The sequence below is a fragment of the Acomys russatus genome, chromosome 10, assembly GCF_903995435.1.
Source record: "Acomys russatus chromosome 10, mAcoRus1.1, whole genome shotgun sequence".
NCBI lineage: Eukaryota > Metazoa > Chordata > Mammalia > Rodentia > Muridae > Acomys > Acomys russatus.
In genome coordinates this window covers 19,677,205-19,698,249 of record NC_067146.1, presented here as the reverse complement: position 1 = coordinate 19,698,249, position 21,045 = coordinate 19,677,205, and the positions used below count along the sequence as shown (strand labels likewise).

Sequence of the window (21,045 nt, the reverse complement as noted above, 5' to 3'; positions counted from 1 at the left end):
CTCTCTGTCAGTTAGATTTCTTCTATGGTTTTTTTTTTTCTTTTATTGTGAAATCTGCAGAAGTGCAGCCACTGTGTCATCTACAACTTTTCCACTCCCAGTTGCCTCATGACACAAGAAGGCTACTTATTCTGTTATCTCACATAAGTATACGAAGCAAAAGGAGCCGCAGAGTGACAGGGGAAATGTTTCCTGGGGTCATAAGCCTTTTTCAGAATCTCACACCTGAAATTCATGTACAGTTCTTAGACAACAGCTGTGCCCATTACCACTTTTATCTACAAAAAATGCTTGGGAATAGATTTGTTTTAAGCGTGGTGCGCACAGCTATGTACCACAACAAAACAAGCAGCCGGGAAAGAGGAAGGAAATAAGGGCAGCTGTTTCGCAGGCAGCTAGGACAGCCAGCCACAGGCCTGGGGAATGTGTGATGCAATTTCTGCCTCTCCTCCTCCTCTTTCTACAGCTGCAATGAGAAAGCTGGATCACGTGACTTGATATCACAGACAGTTCATGATATGGCTAGATCTAAACTTCCCAAGTGCAGTGAGCTCTTTCCAATGTGACTCTCCATTATTTTATTTCATAAAATGTGCACACAGTACACCCAACCTGGGGGAGAAGCATCCTTGTCTAACACCCACTGGCTTTGTACGCCTATCATCCTTAAAGGTTATTTCTCACAGAAATTCTGTCTGTCTGTCTGTCTGTCTGTGTGTGTGTGTGTGTGTGTGTGTGTGTGAATGAGGAAATGCTGTATTTATAGGTGTATGTGTGTGCGTGTGTGTGCAGCCACGTGCATGCAGATGCCAAAGAAAAGCCTCAGGAGTCAGTCCCGTTTTTGAGGCAAGGTACTTCCGTGGCCTGGAACCCGCCAAGTAGGCTAGGCTGGCTGGCCCAGGCTCTGCTTTGTATATTATTGTTTAGGTTTCTTATCATGTGATCTGTTAATGGTGATGACAGATTTTTTTTTTTTTTTAATGCAGGATTGCGGTTTATTGATTCACCCAGAAGAAACCTGTGGGTTGCAGCCTATTTCTTCAGACTACATTGAAGCCATTTCCCAGCCTGAAATAAAGAGTTGTCCATCTGGGGACACTAAAGGTGACTACCTGGGTACCTTCCTTCTAACACACATCTCTTAGTGTACAAGTACATGTTAAAGTGGCCCTTGTTTTAAACGAAGCTTTTTGCCTTTTCACTCACTTATGAACATCAAGCCATACGATAAATGTCAATGCACTGTTTTGATATTTGAAACATCTGATTAGTCAGGCCCTTTGCATGCTTCATTCCTAACGCATTGCCATCTAGAAATCACAGACCAGAGGTCAGAGGTCACTTCTGCCAGGAGCCTTCGGTTAGCTTCTAACTCATCTCCCAGCTCTGTGCGTTTCCTGCATCACAATCTCTGCAATTAAATTAAGTATGTAATTCATTGTTTAGTGTTACTCTTCCCAAGATAATTGGTTTCATGAGGACAGGAAGCTGGCTTTTTTCACTAATTTGTATTATATTTTTGTTTGTGTGTGTGTGTGTGTGTTGAGCACATGAAGGGCAAAGGACAGCCTGTAGGAGTCATTTCTTTCCTTCCATCATGTGAGGCTCTGAGAGCAAGTTCAGGCTGTCAGGCCCCGAGGCCAGCCCTCACCCCCCTGTGCCATCTCACCAGCCCCCTTTTTGTGATACAGAAACTCACTCCATATATACATAGTCCACGCCTAATGCACACATGGTGGGTAGGAAATAAATACCCAGATTTAAAGAATGTATTTCCATTGTAGAAAAAGCATTGAAAATGACCACAAATAGCCCTCATACTTTGAGCATTTACACAAATAGGGATATGAAGATTTCATATTATAGCATTACAAATCTTGCCTGAGCCATGATCAGGCCTGCAGGAGACAGTTCTCCGACATCACTCTCCTCTCAATCTTCTTCCAGCAGGGAGGGTGCAGCCAAGCTCGGCTGGTGCTGAGGGTGTGTTCAAAGGGAAGAAGGCTCGGCTCACATGGTCCTCACCTGTCCTGGTGACTGCTCCATCCTGACCCCAGGCCTCCCCTCCTCAGAAAGGCCCGAGAAATCACACACAGCTGCACTAGCCTTGCCGTGAACTTCACACGGCTGCTGGAACGTGAAATGTGTTTCCCAAATGGGCAGGGCAAATTGCAATTAGGCACGCAGTTAGCAAACGTGGGTATGGCCCAGTCTCGGACACGTGTTCTAAATAATAAACTCCAGCCAGGGAGGGACTCGCTTGTTAAGGAGGGTCAGGTGCTGCGATCTGTGTCTCCCTGCTAAAGGAGACACAGACTCAGCCTTCCAAGTAGACACCTATGTGTCCAGTTCGGTATTGTTCTAATCAGATGACAATTTATGACCGTCATAAAACAACCTAATTCTATTCCTTGTACCACCACAAAGCTTTTCCACTCTAAGTTCGTGACCCTGTTTCTGCTCTGGAGACAGCGGTTTGTTCCAGCCTGTGAAGGATGCAGTCACTGTAGCTGAGCGCTGGAACGTTTCTGTCTGACCGTCCCGATGGCGGAGGGCGTCACAGAGAACCGGTCTTCTGATACCGAATTGCATAGACTTGATTTGGTGCGCCATCAGATCCCGTCAGAGAAGGCCCCACGCTGACTGCCGTGCTTTATAGCCTGAAACTGCAAGACTCCCTCCCTTGAGTCCGTCCCCATCTTGTCCCTACCTCTCACCCTCCTTGCCTGACTTTGTGCTGATAATCCTGCTCTGAGAGTCCCAGCTCTTCCCCAATTTGTCCCACTGTTCCACTGTTCCACATTTCCTACCATCTGTCGCCATATCCTCCTCTCTAGTCAACAGTGTCTTTGCACCACATTTCCAGGGGAGCGGCTCTATTCCCAAAGCAATCAAGGCATGGAATTACCATAGTGCTCACTTCCTACTCTTCCAAGTGTGTTCTTCCCTGGACCTGTCTGAGACCAGTGGTCCCCCAGAATGGTGTGATAAACGCCAGGAAGAAGAGGAACAGCACAGGGCAGCCCTGGAGATGAAGCCAATAAAGACAGAAATACATGTGCATCTGCTTTGCATCTGATCATTTTTTATTTTCATGTTTTATGATGGACACAATATATAAGCACGGGAGTATCTGCGTATCTTGCAGTATGCATGTACTAAGACGTCAGGAGTGCAGAGCAGTATGTTTTTATTGATGGCTTCCCTTGATTACATTTCTCGAGAACATAAATTGTTCCTATTAATCTTCCAATGTCTATTAGACAATGAAAAATAGGCTTATTGAACTAAACTAAGATCTAAGCCTTTTTCCTTTCCACAGAAATCTATGACACAATCAGAGGTTACATATACACATGGAGGGGCACAAAAAGGCCCACAGACCCAAAGATACTGACAAAGTTTAGGCAATATTTTTCTAGAATATACTGTGCTTTCCCAGAGATATGCCCATCCATCATAACAGGACTTCCTACATCTAAAGGGAGATGTTGTCATGGTAGATGATGCTGGAAGGAAATCTGCTGAGCAGCTGTGTGTTTAGTTAAACATTCACTGCCCCAAAAAGTTATGTCAATATTGTACTACAATTATTTAGCAAAACTGGACCCATTCTTTTTCCATATAATATAAATGCCAAGTTGTGTTTTATAATAATAATAACTATTATTATTATTATTACATGATCTTATACACTGTTGAATCACTCTATTTCTCTTTCATTTCTAAAGTAATTTCTATCACCATGGAAATAAGTTAATAATTGCTTAATAAAATAAAAGTAATTCTTCTAATTTGGAGAAAGGAAGCATGTGTACAATGATTGTTCAAAGAATATTAATATTGAATTATTATTTTAGTAATATCAGCGGTTACTCCTTACCCAGTTTATATACCCAAATAACCACACAGAGAGACCAGATCTATTTAATTAGCCTATAACACAATATTTTGCATTAATTACTCTATCCTAAACCGCCATGCTAGTATAGTTTCCTCCCATTCTGATTTCCCACTTTATACTTTTAAATCATACTTTAAAATCATCTCCTAGGCCTGGTTCATTTCTCCTGGTGTTTCCCAGTCTTCTTCACATGACTCCACCCTCCTTTCCTGGTCTTTCTCCTCCCCTCACTGGATCAGGATGTCCCACCCTATTCTCTGCTATTGCTCAGCATTGGCTAGTTTATTTTATTGGCAACACAGAGAATAAATGGTGACATGTTTACACAAATTTGAAACAGGAGATAGGTAGAATAAACATCATAATGAAAGGTCTGGATTGATCCAGAGAATGGGATGGAGAAACCAGCATTTGAATGAACAAGGATGAACTGTGCACAGGCCACAAGAACATTTTGCCAACAAATAATAATTAAATAAGAACTAAAAAAATTTTTATTTGTCATAATACATAAAAAATGAAAAGATTTCTCTATAACTTAGTTTTAGTGATAAAACATGAAAAAAATGCTAGTACTTCTAATATGTATTAGGTATGTTTTTTTATTCACTAAAAATTGTTTCATTTTATGAGATTGTGCAACAGAAATTAGTATTTACAGGATTTTATATCCACTGGTGACGCCATCCAATATGATTCACTCAATCAGATGATCCTCATCTGCATTCATCACAGAGCTCAAATTACATAAAAAAAAATAAGTGTCTCTAAAAGACAGTTTTGTTCCTCAGAATGTCATTACTTAAAATACATGTCATACTTAATTTTAGAAGTCACAGCTTTGATTCATTCAGTGTTTAAATATATAATGCAGGGTTTATACCCCTCCTTTTCGGACAATTTTAGTTAAGAGCTGGTGTTAGTTAAAATGTCAAGAATCCCAGTACTACAGATGTTATACAGATGGCTGCTTCAACTCACAGCAAATAAAAGGCTTTTCTAACTGATTCAAAAATAGAGAAAGTCATGGCTGCATAAATATATAGTAGTGTGTGACATAGGGGCCAAGTTTGCAGATACCAAATCAAGCCTTCTTATGTATGTAAAACTTAAAGCCCCAAAACTAATTTCATCCACATTTGAGTGAGGTGGGTTTTTTTGTTTTTGTGTTTTGTTTTTTGTTTTTACAGCTGCCCACCTTTTCTTCATAATGGAAGTAGCCACAGAGGGTCTCAGTTTGTGGAAAGTTAGTCATCAACAAAGCTTAGGAACTGAGCATGTTCTGGATACATGATGCTTACAGATATACAGGGATCTGATTATAAATAAATAAATACATAAAATAAACAAACAAATGAGATACTTCCCCAGCATACTGTCATCCTATCAGAAAACTATCAACCACAGTCTTTACCAGTACATGTACCCAGTGAGTAAATGCAACTTGGAAAATTTTTAGTTACTTTATTTCATGTGTACAAGTGTTTTTTCCCATGTAGATATGCACCATGTATACACCTACTGTCTGTGGAGACATGAACTTGAGTTACAAATGTTTGTAAGCCATCATGCGAGTGCTGGGAACTGAACTCAGGTTCTCTACCTTCTCTCCAGCCTCTAAATCCAACTTCTTAGAAACAAAGAAAAAAATCATTAAGACAACCAGATAACGGGGTTCTCCTAAAGAGACTTATTGGGTCGAGTGTGTCATTTTCAACTGATGGTTTGGGCTAATCTGGCCTAACGTGGTATCAGAACCAAGTAAACGGAGATTTCCTAATCATGGTCCAGCTCTGGGATTAAATTCACTTATTTCTTGACACTTCTGTTTACTTCATATGTTAAACAACAGTGTGATGACAGCCATCTCTGAGTTTCCTCCCGACTCCATCCTCGGGCAATCTGTGCATCCTCTGGAAGCAAACCTCTTCCCTTGCCGTTTGAAACCCTCTATGTCCCCTTCTTCTGCTGACTTTGAGCAGTAGAACCCATCTGTCTGTCTGTATGTCTGTCTGTCTGCTTATCTATCTATCTATCTGTCTGTCTACATGCTGCACACTGAAGAAAACAGCCTTCACCTGGCAGACCCACACTTTCCCAGTGTATGTAGTCTGTATGGAGGCCAGTCAGTGCTGTCTCACTCCTACCAGGCTCATCCCTTTGCTATTCACAAACTATCATACATTTAATACTTCTGAATCTCATCTCTCAGGAAAGTCCTGTAGACATCTTAAGTCCTGTAGACATTTTAAGAGCTTTCTGTTTTCACTTTGTTATGAACCCACCATGGCATATTTGTGGTCAGGACACAGGACTAAAATCTACTTATGAGCAGCTCAGTGCCAGGCTCCATGGCAGGTGCTATGCATACTTTCCTTATAAAGTAGTAAATTTAATAATAAAAATATTAAGTCATTTGTCCAATTGAGACAGTGAGCTGCAACCTTGGCTGTGCCATGGAAGCATCTGAAAGCAGTTTTAAAAAATATAGATGGTTAAGTCTCATACTTAATGTTGCACCAGTGTGCACAAGAATTTTAAAGAGCTTACTGGGGGAGATATGAATCAACATTTAGTTGCCCAAGCAGGCTGGAGGAGGAAGAGCCTGGAGATGTGTGCATCTCTGTAGCCCAAGTTATTTCACCATCACAGATATTGCTACTCAATTTTGCTTACTGTGATCTCTAACATGTAAATGGAACATTTCAGATCTGAATAGCAATGCTTTTTTTCTCTTATATTTACCATTATAATTAAACGTGTGGTCTCTGGCTTGGTCAGATCAAGTCCTCAGTCCACTGCCTCTTCGGTGAAAATCAACCAAGGATTCACCTAACAGAATTCCAACTGGAGAGGCGGCAAAGCAGTTTGGAGGGTTAAAGTTAATGTGTTAAACCTCTTAATACAACTGGCATGTATAAGTACTCACTATTTTTGTATTCCAGTGACATTTTTATGTTATAGCACCCTAACACTAACACTTCATCGGATGGACCCTTGGTGTCTGAAGCTACAATACAGAGGCTTGCACAAGGAGCAGTGTGGTGATGGTGACCATTCATGCAACTGAAAGTACTCGTGGGTGGGCATCAGATAAGACCCCTTTCTAGAATTCTCTTTACATTTAACACAACACAGAAAAGAAAGCATATGGCAAGGAGGTCATATGAGCCTGCATTCTGTGAAATGTTAGTGCTGTGTGCCGTGTGCCTCCTAAGGGTACCCCTGTGCCTGCTTCGGTCAACACCGTGCCTGCTAAGGTACCCAGATGCACATTCCCCTTTCTTGCAATTCATAACTTCCTCGTGTCCCTTTTCCTTTTATTTTTTCCCTCCCAGCTCCTTTATCTTAACATGCTGACACTTTTTTCCCTTTCTATGGCAGATCTGTAAAAGCTATGAACTATATTCATTTTATACTTTATTATTTACAGCCTTTTCGGCGCACACCAACCCTCACATACACATCCCTGACACCGTGAGGTCATGAATATAATAGGTACTATATTCACATCCTGAAGGTTGGAAATCTTCCCACTGTGATTCATATCACACCAGAGACTTTGCAAACAGCACCACAAATCAGACACGGAAGAAGTAGAAAGTTTTATTTAAACATGTTCCTTGAAGCTGGACAGTACCAGTGGCTCTGAGGGTACAAGAGCTAGATGTGTAAGCCTAACCAATAGAGCTCAATCCCTGGAGCCAGGTCTGGACCGCCTATGGGAAGAAGAGAGGTGAAGATAGCACAATCTCCCAGAAGCTTCCGAGCCAGCGATCCTGGAGTAGGCAACGCAGCAGTGGAAATTACAAACAAATGAGAACCTTTTGCCTCAACATGGTGCGAGGAAAAAAACACTTCCCAACAGTTGTTGGCAACCTCCATCTACAGAGCATCCCCCACAAAATTAATAAATAGTTTTGGGGTTTTGTTGTTGTTGCTGTTTAGTTTTTATTAATCCCAAATCAACAAAACTCTGTCATCTTCACACTAAACTTATTCAAACACTACTCATTCCGTCCACGTTATGAGGAAACTAACAGGACGTATCTAATAATATGAAAATATCCACACCCTGAGCACCATTAGTCAAATGAAGGAATAATAACCAGTCTTGAAATTTATAAATTATCAAAATTCTGGTATATCTCACTTGTATCTGAATTTCTGGAGCACAAGGAATATGTCTGTAAGTGTACTGGTGACCTGGTCATGTGTTAGGTTGAAAATGTTCAAGGCCCGCTGGCAGTGTGGATGATTCCCAAACAACTTTAGTCCTGTTGAAGATCGAAAGCAAGTTAATGGTTGAGTATCAGGCAATCACCTGTTTCCTTTGTAGTTAAGTGGTGGCGTGAGACGAAACTCACTTCTTACTGCAGCATGGACTGTGTTATTTCATGACAGGACATCGTGTTGCTCTTCTGCTTGATTGACAGAAGGCCATGCGGTTCCCCACTGGATTTATTACATAAGAATAATTTTAGTTTCCATAGTTGTGCAACATTGAGTTCTATACTTGCAAAGTGTTGCTTCCCCAGTAGATGCTGAACCTAACGAAGTCTTGCTGTGTATTCCAGGCCAGTGGATTGTGCCTTGCCTTAGTTGTTCAGACAACAGGACCTGTGACTGGAGAGAAATAACCTGGCAACCACACAACTGCCAACATGACACCCTAACCAAGCCTGAGCTTCAAAAGTGCCTGCAAGGAAGGAAGGTAGGTTTTGCATTCAGCCAGAAAGCCTGGTATTCCTGCCATCTGTGTCTCTGAAGCCAGACAGTTGCTAGACCAGCTTCTGCCCTCTTGCACTTAGAGAAAAACTAACTTTATGTCACTTGGCTTTTTGGATCGTGAACAGATGTTATCACAGAAGATCTTTAATAACTCTTGCTCACAAAGTTCATTTTCCTTCAAATCAGTCTATCTGACAGATGGAGGATATTAAAATCATGTGCTGTGCTGACCCAATTCCATGCTGGTTTTGCAGCACAAATTGGTAGGAGCTTGTCATGTCAGCACATGGTTGGTGACTTAGAGCAGCTGGTCTCATCACCTGTAGCTCCAGCAGACATCACTGCTGAAACAGACATCTGTAGCTCAGTGCAAGAAGCCAAAATGCTCCTGCATGCTAGACTCCCTTCTAGAACTTACCAAGTGCATGGTGCTGTGTTTACACTCTAACCTTGCTGACCTTTTCTCACATTCCTGGCCAGGTCTCACGTGGACCTCTCCAGGCTGACTTGCCCTCTGTTGAGGCTCCTAAGCTGATTTCTTGGCTATGCAGTTTCTACTTGCTAGGCATGCTCTGACTAGGTAGAGGCCGCAGACATGCGAAATTGGCACATAGCCGGGGATGTTCGGTTGACATCAAGTAAGTAATTTTAACCAGATTTTCAAAGCACGTTTTATCAGATGGACTTATCCTCATGTACCATGTGTAAGCTCTCGCATATGGGTCGGCCCATTTCAAAGGCTGCTTTTAAAAACAGCATAGTATGGAATGCATGCCAAATTTTCTGTGTGTAATTAGCTTAAGAAGAATGTGAACAGGGGAGGTCTAGAGCAGAAAGATAAATGTGTTCTTCCTTTCAACAGAAGTAGAGCAGTGCTCGAGATGAGAACATTCTCAATAATTAAGAAGTGATACTAGTTCATTTTAAGGTAGAGGGCCAGAAAGCAATGATTTTGAAGCTTGTTCTCAACAATATTAACTGAACCTTTTTTGTTTCCTGTGTAAGAAACAGTAAGAAACTCTCATATCTTAAAACCCACCAGGCTCTGAGCTTCCTTAGGGGAAGGGGTGTGCTTGATTCACTGGAACAGCCTCAATGATGAAAACAACTTGTGATACAGTGTAATCATTCGATGAATATTAGTAGAAGTGGAGTTGGAGCTCTGTGGTAAAGTATGAACTTAAAATTTGCAAAGACCCTGGTTTTCATCGCCTGCATCAATCAATCAATATTTGCTGAATAAATAAACATATCAATTATTCTTAATTATGGCTCTATGAAGTAGATATTGTGTGTATTGTCAACTTAGGAAATGGAGATGGGATCTGCTGATAAAATTCATGACCCTCCATGACTGCATCTGTAAACACCAACGTGGATAATGCATCTTAGAACTGAAGAGGCAATATAACAGTGGCAGTCACCCTTGTCACACCAGCCTGATGTCTCTATACCCAAAATTCCATTCTAGCCTCAGACTCCAGACGACTGGGCACAATTCCAAGAACATGTAGCAGTCTGTTGACCTGAAAAGCAGTAGGTACAAATACACCGCTGAACTGTGTGTCTTTGTTTCTCAGGCTCATTTTCTCTACTTGTCAAATGAAAAGTAAATATGAGTGGACCCCACCATTATGGATGGATCACCTCCTTAGAAAGCTAAAGTTACTATCGGCTGGGTGATTCAAACAGACACGTTTCTGGGCTGGGGAGTCTGAGGTCACTGCTAGGTTCTGGTGATTGCCTTCCTGTGTCCATATATGACAGAAAAAGTGCTGAGATCACACCCTCTTCGTGTGCAGAGAACACACCATCATAAAGGCATCACCTTCAGCACCTAGCCTAAACTTATCACCTCCCCATAGCTCCACCCCACACCATCACAATGGGGTTTACTGTGTTGACATATGAGTTCTCGTTAGTCATTAACGGTCCATAGCATTGAATCAGCTGGTTACAAAGCTGGTGGTTAGCAACTCTACAAGGCACAGTGAAAGGGGGATGCTTTCGTTCGTGTTATTAAGAAAGGTGTGTTATTATAAAATGAGAAAACGAAAGCTCATGTACAGGTGACTTGAGCAGAGGCCTGCTGGCTGGCAGCCTAGCACAGAGGGCTTACCACAGAGCTCTCTTCATCTCAGGTGATGCCATCAGGACACTCAGTTCACACCTGCCTCCACACTGGCATTGTCCCTATAGACTCTGATGTGTTTACCAGAGTGCTGACTTTGTTTTTATACAGTCGTTATATACATTGGTTAAGCACTCTCCATTTGGAGCAAAGAAGTGACATAACCAGAATCAGAAAGATTGGTATGGGCACTGTAACAGAAGGACATAAGTGCCAGGGAGACAGAAGTCATTTAATGAAATTTCAAAAGGCAACATTGGGAGAAAATGCAAATGTAGATTATATATTAAACTGTCTCATCAGTATAAAAACTAACATAGACACACTAACCTGCTTGTGTATATGGAAAATCTCTAGATGTAACAAACAGGTAAGAGGGAAGACATAATAAGGTGAAGGTGAGGTAGAGGAAGACATTAGACATCAGCCTCTGGCCTCTGCACACATACACATGTGCACATACACAAAACAGATAACCACACTTATACTACATACATACAAAATAGGAAAATGAGGAATATAAAATTTTAAATTACAGGAAATGATGACTTTGTGCCTCTTTCTACCATGTCAAACACGCAAGAAGACTGTAGCCATGCTAAATATTACATTAGCAGTGCTGTTCGGAAACTCATTTCACACATGCACTATAATAGCAAGCTAGAAATGAAGTAGGAAGACCCTCAGGCCGGCAATCAGGAAATCTGAGCTAAGCCTCGATCCCAGTTGATAAAGTGGGATCTTCAAGTTTGTCTACTAATCCTGCTGCTTGTCTGAGAAACACTGTCACGCTGTCTGTCACACCTAAAAAGGAACTGCAGGGCCGAGTCCCACAGATCACTTACAAAGTTCTCACTGTGAGACGTCACCCTGTTCATTCACTCATCTAATGTTTGCTCAGCTAGAATCTGCTCCAACAGACTAGTAAGAGAAGTGCTCGGTGCATGATAGGTGCAAAGGCAGGGAGAAGCCCATAGGTAGGCACCAGATCCTGACTGGCATGGGCTGGCAAGGTTGCCATAGAGGAAGCAGCTAGAAAGAAAAGTGTTTATAGCTAGCAGCCAAATACCTGTCATGTTAGTTTGAAATAGCTCCATTGAAATAGAAAAACAATTAAGCATGTTCATTTTCCCCAAGAGCATCTACTGTGAGAATCCTATCACTCAAACCAGGAAGTCTCCTGGTCCCTCCTGCTGAGAGAGCTGATGTAAATGGCATGCTGATTGAGGGGCAGGACTGCTCAGGGGAGGGACAAAGCCTGACTTCAGTTGTTCCTGCTTGTCTGTACTTCAGTCACCTACAGTCTGGATCATCTAGAAGTGAGACCATACCAAAGCATGTTCCTGTTTTACGAGCCTCACCACCCTGCAGACTGTTAATTCTCATGAAAACCTCAGACCCTTAACAATGAAAAACCACAATTTTAACTATCACCTTGAAGGAGTTTGAACATACTGTATTACAAGAAAAGCTGACTGCTGAATCCTAATTCTGGAAAGCATCAGCTGTGAGGGGACATATTACATTGAGTTTTCTTTCTCCAAAGAATCAGATATCATGGCCACAGGATTTGACGAGGCCACTCAGAATTATCGGCTAGTTAGACCCTCAAGAAACATTCAGCTTCCTTTAGATTCTCCAAATAGCTTCATTAAATCTCCTTATACTTTCACGATTTCTCTTCTGTTTACACCGGCGAATGCCAAAGCCATACTCAGAAATGCAAGCCTGCCTGGAGGGAAGGAACAAGACACAAATCAACTGAGATTCGAAAAGCAGCTCAAGTTTCTAGAAACTGTGACCAAGAGACTCACTCACTTAATGGCAAAGAAGCAGAGCAGGCCTTCTATACCTTGGTGGTTTTCTTTCATTTCAGCAATGTTGGGCATAAGAACCACAGAATGGCCACTCAGGGGGAAAGAGGGACGAAGCATTGGGGGGGCATGTGAGAAATTCAGTTCTGTAGCACACGTGCGCATGGCAAGGGAGATGTATGTGGGACTCCTGTTAAACTCAACTTTAAACTAATTTTATCCAAGTAGTTATTTCATCTGTGTTTATGTGTGTGTTTGTTTTTGTGATGCATACTAATAATTATGTTGAATCAAAGTAAAATCAATTGAAAAAACCAGGATGTTAGTATTTCTTCACATTAGTACTCTTTCTCAATAAACTCTGAATGGAACTTTGATAAGCATGGGCCAGCAGGAGTCTGTACTCACCATATGCAGTAGTCTATAAGTAGGACAAATGTATAGCTTAAAAAAAACACGTGAATAAAAAGAGCAGGGCTTTGTCTGTCAGTTAAAATAGTTCAGGATTTAAAGCAGTAAGAAAATGTCTGAATGAAGAGTACAGTTAAGAGAGGGAAAAAGATGTCATAGCTGGGCAGGACCACTGAAAGATGATGTCATAGCTGGGCAGGACCACTGAAAGATAATGTCATAGCTGGGTAGGACCACTGAAACATGATGTCATAGCTGGGCAGGACCACTGAAAGATGATGTCATACCTGGGTAGGACTACTGAAAGATGATGTCATAGCTGGGCAGGACCACTGAAAGATGATGTCATAGCTGGGCAGGACCACTGAAAGATGATGTCATAGCTGGGCAGGACCACTGGTTGTTTCCCTCCATTAGACCAATAGGCAAGAGCACAATTGCTTGTCCAGTATCAAATGGTCACCCTGAAATCATAAATAGTCAAGTAACTATATGTACCAAGCAGGTTGCATTTATATAATTTGGAATACACACACAAACATGCATATACATGTGCATATGTATGTATATATGTATATACAATATTATACAATATGTGATATATATCTAAAATTAAAGAAAAAAGGTCATACATTTTAGGGAAGGTAACATGACACAGTTAGGAAGAAAGAAAGAGAAGAGGGCATAATGTAATTATATTAAAATCCCAATAGATAAAATTATAATAAAAAAGGGAAATAGAAAATTGGTATTTAAAGAAAATACTTAGACATGGCTGTTAAACAGAAAAGGTAGCTTAAGCATCTCAGGAGGCCTGTAGTGTTAGCTCTCCTGCCCCATGTCCCTTCCTTTACTCTGCCCTCCCACTCCATTCTCTCCATTCCATCCTCCTGCTCTAGTGCCCCCTTTATCTCTTTATAGCATTATATTGTATTTTCCCTCCCTGGAAGACCCCACCCTCCTCCCTGGTCCCTTCTAGCTACTAACTTCTGTGGTTATGTGGGTAAGTATAATTTTTTCCTAGCAGCTGGGTAACACTCCATTCTGTAAACATACCGCATTCACCAGTTGATGAGCATATAGATTGTTCCAGTTTCTATTACGAGTAGAACAACAGCAAACATGAGTGAGAAAATATCTCTCCAACAAGATACAGAGTCCTTTGGGTTTATGCTCAAGGTGGATATAGCAGGATCTTGTGGTAGATTTTTCCAGTTTGCATTTCCACCAGCAGGAAATAAGCGTTCTGCTATCCCTTCATCCTCACAAGCATGTGATGCTTTTTGTTTTATTTATCTTTGGTGTGAGATGGAATCTTAAAGTGTTTTTAGTTTGCATTTCCCTGGTGGGTAAGGATGTTGCTTTTCCTAAAGTGTTTCCCAGCCATTTGTGCTTCATCTTATAATAAAAAAAACCTGTTTTATTCTGTATACCAATTTGAACTGAGTTATTTGTTTTCTTGCTGCTCGGTTTTTGTTTTGTTGTTGTTGCTTATGTAGTCTAGATATTAATCCTCCATCAGATGCAAAATTGCTAAAGATCTTTTTTTCCCATTCTGTGGGCTTCCTCTCTGGCCACATGGTGATTTTTTTTGCTGCACAGAAGCATTTTATCTTGAACAGGTTCTATTTACTAATTGTTCTTGATGCCAAAGCTATCAGTGTCTTGTCTTGTACCAGTCAGTTCAAGGCCATTCCCGGCTTTCTCTTTTATTAGGCTGAGGATACCTGGTTTTATATTTAAGTCATTGGTCCATGTGGAATTGGTTTTTGTGCAGAGTGATATAAATAGATTTATTTGGATTCTCCTACATGCAGCCATCTAGTTTGACCAGCACCCTTCGCTGAAGATGCCGTCTTTCTCCAGTGTGTACTCTGTGTGATTGAGAGTGGGCTTAAATCCTGATCTTACATTTATTTTTTACCCCAAACAGCAATTTGGCTATGCTTGTATAGCCAATATAATTAAAATGCATAATTGGAAAACATTCATTATAACCACATCAAAATTCACAAAGAAATGTTCTGTTGAGCTAGGTTTTCATCATGACCTAAATCTTACCAGCTGTCTCACCAGTCTCAGCTACATATTACAGTTGAACTGGCCCCTGCCTTGTTGGCAGATGAGCATTTATCTCAGGAGAACTCTGCTTCTCAACTGTGTGGCTCCTAGGAATTGCAGTGGGGCTGGGTAAACAAAACAGCGTGGTTTTACCTTATCTAGTTGACTAATGCAGACAACTTTTGTGCCAATCAGCAATGTCCACGTCACTGCAGAAGTTAAGAGTATAATAGAAGAAAAAGGCTGGAGAGATGGCTCAGCAGTTAAGAGCACTGGCCGCTCTTCCAGAGAGCCTGGATTCAGGTCCCAGCACCCACATGACAACTCACATTTGTTTGTATCTCCAATTCCGGGGAATCTGGCACTCTTACATAGACACACATGCAGGTGAAACAAAAATACACAAATTTAAAACAAACCGTTTAAGAAGTATAAAGAATATAACAAGAGAATAAAGGTCCCCAAAGCCTACTTTCCTGACACTTAGCAATACACGAAATGGTTTCTTTGCCACATCCCCCATACAGTCATTGGATTCCTGTATTTTCTTTAATCTGGGGACAGGGGTTACTTATTTTAGCATTTTATTACTAAAATTGATTATTGTTATAAATGCTTACCTTTTTTTCTCTTTGAATGCTTATGCCAACCAATACCTTTACATACCAGTGTAAGGCAATAGTTTTCATGGGAGACTATTTGCCAACTCAGAAGACAGCCAAGGATATTTATTATAATAATATAAGCCTTTTAAAACAGAAAGTATCCTTCAAATTAAATAATTTACTTCCCCTAGCAATTTAACAAAACCAAATTGTCTAAAACACATAAAGACTGAATGTGAATCATTATGATCAAAAGGCCACCCTGTAATTCGTGATATTATTTAACTGTGCTCAGTGCCCTGAGTGAACTGGCATTTTAAAGTTAGGTATATTTCCTTACGAAGAACACCACCTTACATCTGGCAAAGCTTTCTCACTGACCGGACAACCTCACAATCATGGATATGTTAGTTAGGTTTTTAAAAAAATCAATTCCACCTTTCATCAACGGAAAGACTTGGATAAAAGATTCTACCGTGGCCAGCTTCGAGAAAGCTGTCAAGAACCACCTGCATTAAAGAATGATTCAGAGCAGTAGCTGTTGGCTAAGGATGGAGCATACACTGTCCACTGATCTGCATGCAGCTCTTACTGGTTTCCAGCCCACTGTGGAGACTCCAGTGCTCTGCTGAGAGGGCACCAAGTGAGGAAGGGGTCGTGGCTTCAGTGGTCCAACCAGAGTTTTGATTTTTTTTTTCAGGCTTGTTGCTCCCAGTGACCGCTGGCTTGATGGAGATGGAGAGAGCCAGCTGGGACTTCCACACTTCTTACTTTGTATCATGTTTGTCTGTGTGCTACTGAGTTTCGGGCACCGTAAAATCTACGCCGGAAACATAAAACGAGCTGCCCATCTTTCTTGTGCTTTTATACCAGCGTACACTCATATTTCACCCTCTGACTGCCAGTAATTAGTATTTGACATCTCACTTGAGCCTTCTGGTGCTGTTATTTCCTCCAATTTACACACAAGGAAACAAACTTTTGTAGAAGGAACACAATTTACTAAAAATATTGTCTCATTAGTAAAAAGTAGTGTCCTGGGATTTTGAAATAGGGCTAATTTGCTTCTGATGTGCTTTGGAGGGTTTTAGATGTAGCGTGTGGAAAACACTGGAAATCTAGATGTATGGGTGATGTCCTTGCAGTAATATGCAGCTTCTTTGACTTGTCTGAACATTCGTATCTCTCGACAGTCCACATTAAAGACACCTTGTGTTTGGGATACTTACTGCAAGGCCTCAGAAGGACTGCCTCAGAAGGGCTAACTTGGATACAGAAATGAAAAACAATGAGAAATCTTTGGTTTCTTTAACTGCCATTTGAGAGGGTAAGGCAGGAGAATCCTTGGCTAGAGGCCAGCCTCTTAAAAATAATAACAACAGTATCAAAAGGTTCTATCTCAATGATTCTTAACTTAGTATTCTGGGTTGAACTGTCTTATCTCCATCAAATTCATATGCTGACCTTCTAAACGTTAGTAACCCAGACAGTCCTGATATTCAGACATAGGGCCATCGAAGAGGCAAACGGGATAATACAGGGTCAGCTGGTGGACTACCAAATCCAGTATGGCCAGAGTCTTCATAAGGGATTAGACAGAGGCACAGAGGGAGACCATGGGAAGACAGAGAAGACCATGATCTACAAGCCGAAGAATCCTCTAGAAGGAAACAGCCCTGTCAGCCCCTTGCATGTAGATCTATCTCTAACTTCCAGAAACAGTCACAAATAAACTCCTGCTGTTGAAGCTGCTCTGTCACTGGAAAACAGCCCCAACGGACTGCCACAGAAGGAGGTGAGGAGCCGCTACTTCCTGAAGAATTTTCCTGATGGCTCAAAAGTCCTCTGAAAAATCAGTAACAATTCTCCCGAACCTGGTGCCACAAGCTTATAATCCCAGCCATTTGTGGGTGGTCATCAGGAGGCTCAGAAGCTCAGGGCATGCCTAGGCTAGAAAGCAAGTTCAAGCCCACCCTAGGCAACTTAGACCACGTCTCAAAATGGAAAGTAAAGAAGGGACTGGTGACAGAAGGCCTACCTACTGTGAGTGCAGACCAGTGTTCAGGCTCGGCCACTAAAGAGAAATCGTTAAAAAAAAAAAAATCAAAAACTCTAGACCATAAAACCAGATGTAAAACCTAGCAAGAATCAATTTGACTTATTTTACTATTTCATTTCAATAGAATATTATCGCCACAATCAAATTTGACCTCCAGCGTCAGTGAGGGGTCTGCCCACGTTCTTCTGTTTAGCAGCCACGTGTATGACCGCAGTACTGTATCTGAAGGCTAAACAAAGCAGCTTTCTAGGCTTCCTCACGGAGGTACTTCAGCACACCGTGCAAAGTATAAAAAGGCAGATTCTTAGTAAATTCACTGTGGATGTGAAAATGAGAACTGATGGCACTGTGTGCTGTTACCATGGTAAGAGAGAAAATATGTGTATCACTAAAGGGAAAAAAAAAAACCAAATCTCAAAGAGAGACGAAAAACTGAAGAATGAGTTAGGTCTGATCCAAAAGCATTCAAAGAGAATTGTCTCTGGTGAAATCCCCTATTACTGTCAACCCACTATGTATTTTTCACATGTATACATGGCACTATGAGGGAAATTTACCTTTCAGATACTTCTTGGTAAGAGAAGATGAAAAAGACGCAGATGCAAGTAGCCATAACAGCATGTATCCTTTGATAAAATCTATATCAAAACTAGAAATCACAGGATGCAGTGAGTCACTCCAGCTCGGACACTCAAGGAGACCTTTGGTAGATGCACCATTTATGTCATCCCTGATGGTTGGTAGGTGGGATTGTACAGGGAAGAACGCTCAAGGCAGATGGAGTAATACAAGGGAAAAACAGATGTTGCAGAATACAAATCATGTCCCGCGAGAAAGCCCAAGTCTGCCCCACTAATACGAGGCAATGCAATGTGAAGGTGGCCACTGACCTGCCCTTGAAGTCACAGAACCCGGGTTTGAGTCTTGTATTCTCCATTTACTAGATTTATGACCCCAGTCTTCCTGAGTCTCAAATTTCCCATCTGTGGCTGTCTCCACATAACAGACTGTTAAACAATGAAGTCTCAGTAACTGTTAGCACGTACCTGAATAGTTCAGGATTGACGGTATGGGCAATGGCGAATGGATACAACTTTGAACATGCACATAAGATAATGCTGAGTGAATAGGAGTGCAGAAAAGAAGCCGTGAGCGGTGGTGTGTGTACAGCAGTAAAGCTTCAAGGTAGCGCAAGCCTGAAGCTGGGCTGGAGGCCTGACAGACTTCACTGGAGATGCAAAGTGGGTTGTGAAATACTGCTCAGAAATCCGCCGGCCCCACGCTACCGCCTTTCTTTCTTCTTTTAAGTAACGGCGTGCTTTCTGTGAAGCTGCTTCTGTGGGTTCTCAATCAGCACATCTCTCAAACCGAGATTGAAATTCCCAAATGTCCTTAGTGTTCTGCAATATTCCACAGATCTTTATTTCAGTGAAACTTGTTATATGATTAGATGACCATAGTGTGATAGCTACAAAGGAGATAGAAAAATTGAAGACAACATAAAATGAAGTTTACACACACTAATTAGTAAATCAGGAGATGATGCCATTACTAAACTGTGGAAGAAATAAATGAAAAGGTTTTGGGGGGATATGATAGGGAAGGTTAAGGATGTTACTAAAGGCTAAAATGCTGTCATTCGATTAAATATGTGACTGTGTGAGCATTTAACAAAATATTTTTATTGCCATATACCGTGTAAACATCTGTTTGACAGCAAGTGCATTTTCTTTCCTGTACAGATTCTCTTCATTGGGGATTCCACCAACAGGGGGATGATGTACTATCTCATCGAGAGGCTGAACGAAACCCTGCAGAAGTGGCAGAAGGTGCACGGCACTAAGCTCTACCCCAGCGTCAACAGTGGGAAGACTCCGATCAGTTACTCCTACTACCCCCAGTTCTGGATAAGCCCTTCAGTGAGACCAACGTTCGAGAAAGCGCTTCAACATCTCTTGCAAAGGTACAATGGAACTGCTATGAACGGCAAAATGCCGCCATTGTGCAGTCATGGCTGCAAGTGATATAGCAAATGTGCTGAAAAGCTTCGATGCCCACTAATGTGACTGAAAACGAACCGCAAATGACAAGGAAGTCTTGTGATCAGGAAGCCAGACATGGTTCATTGAAATATGAGGCAATCCGGTTAAAATGTTTACCATCTGTTCTACAGCAACATGTGTTGTTTTTCTTTCTGGATTTCAGATCTCATCCCGTAGAGAATAGTGACCAGACGGTGTTGGTTGTTGGTGGTGTTCAGTGGCTTAATTCCAATCACCTGCAAATTATTCACAAGGTTTTAAAGAGGTAACACTCTGCAACTACTGTCATCAATGTCTTAATCTTTTCTTTGAAAGCACCATTTACATAACTAAACTTCATCTGGGGCTTATTGAGAGGGCAGATTTGGAATTTCAATTAAAGATTTAAAGGAAAAATTTACATTTCAAAATATTTTTGCATTTAATCAGGGATCTTCAGCATTCTAATTTTGAGCTTACTCCAGATCAAAACATATTATCTAGTCAGGTATGGTAGTACATAACTGTAATTCAAACACTTAAGAGGACAGCAGTTCAAATCCAAGACGAACTACAGAGTAAGGCGTCTGAGAATCACATACATAGATACTGAACGCTCTAAGAACATTGTCCACTTCATTCTCATTGCTATATAAGTGCTTTTTCAGATGAAACAAAGTAACTAGTATATTTTAAGACAGATTATTATCATTATTAAGTAATGTCCATTAATGCACAAAATACTGTCTATACAAATCAATAAAATAGGAATTTGGTCCTATATGCAAATGATCACAATCTAAAACGGTCCTGTCACATATGTTTATGCAATTAACAAACACATAGAAATGCAATTGAAGTCGGTGACTTTAAAATTCTAATCCTTTCATTCAGGGAAAATTTGCTCAACATCCTAGTAGTCATCAAAACTTTGGGAATTGGATTTCACCTGCCAGTGGACGGAGTGCATTTCTTGACACAGGTAAGGCCAATTTCTGCTAGGCTGCATGAACTTAGGGTCCCTTATAGCAAAGAATCCAACAGGCATCCTAGAATTTTCATCAGCCTTCATAAAAATAAGAACCATATACTTATGACTCATACATATATGAGTCCAAATACATCCTAACTGCTCCTTCAGACAAGGAGACCAGAGCCCATAAATGTGCTATAAATAATGTACTTCAAGGAAGTTGAAAAAAAACCCTAAGATGTAGTAAATAGCACTGAACACATAGAGAACTTGTATGTTCACCTTTGGACGTTATATTAAGAGACTTTCCTCCAGTTGGGTATCCACAAATGAAG

General features: G+C 41.1%; 1 protein-coding gene across 1 annotated transcript in view; it reads left to right on the top strand.

Annotated features, from left to right (window-relative positions):
* Cped1 (cadherin like and PC-esterase domain containing 1) overlaps nucleotides 1–21,045 on the top strand; it is a 279,328-nt gene that overhangs the window by 235,153 nt on the left and 23,130 nt on the right. Inside the window, exons 16-20 of the mRNA XM_051151876.1 lie at nucleotides 987–1,104; nucleotides 8,482–8,618; nucleotides 19,459–19,679; nucleotides 19,922–20,023; nucleotides 20,632–20,719. Coding sequence (XP_051007833.1) covers nucleotides 987–1,104; nucleotides 8,482–8,618; nucleotides 19,459–19,679; nucleotides 19,922–20,023; nucleotides 20,632–20,719 — 666 coding nt within the window. The remainder of the gene's footprint in view (nucleotides 1–986; nucleotides 1,105–8,481; nucleotides 8,619–19,458; nucleotides 19,680–19,921; nucleotides 20,024–20,631; nucleotides 20,720–21,045) is intronic.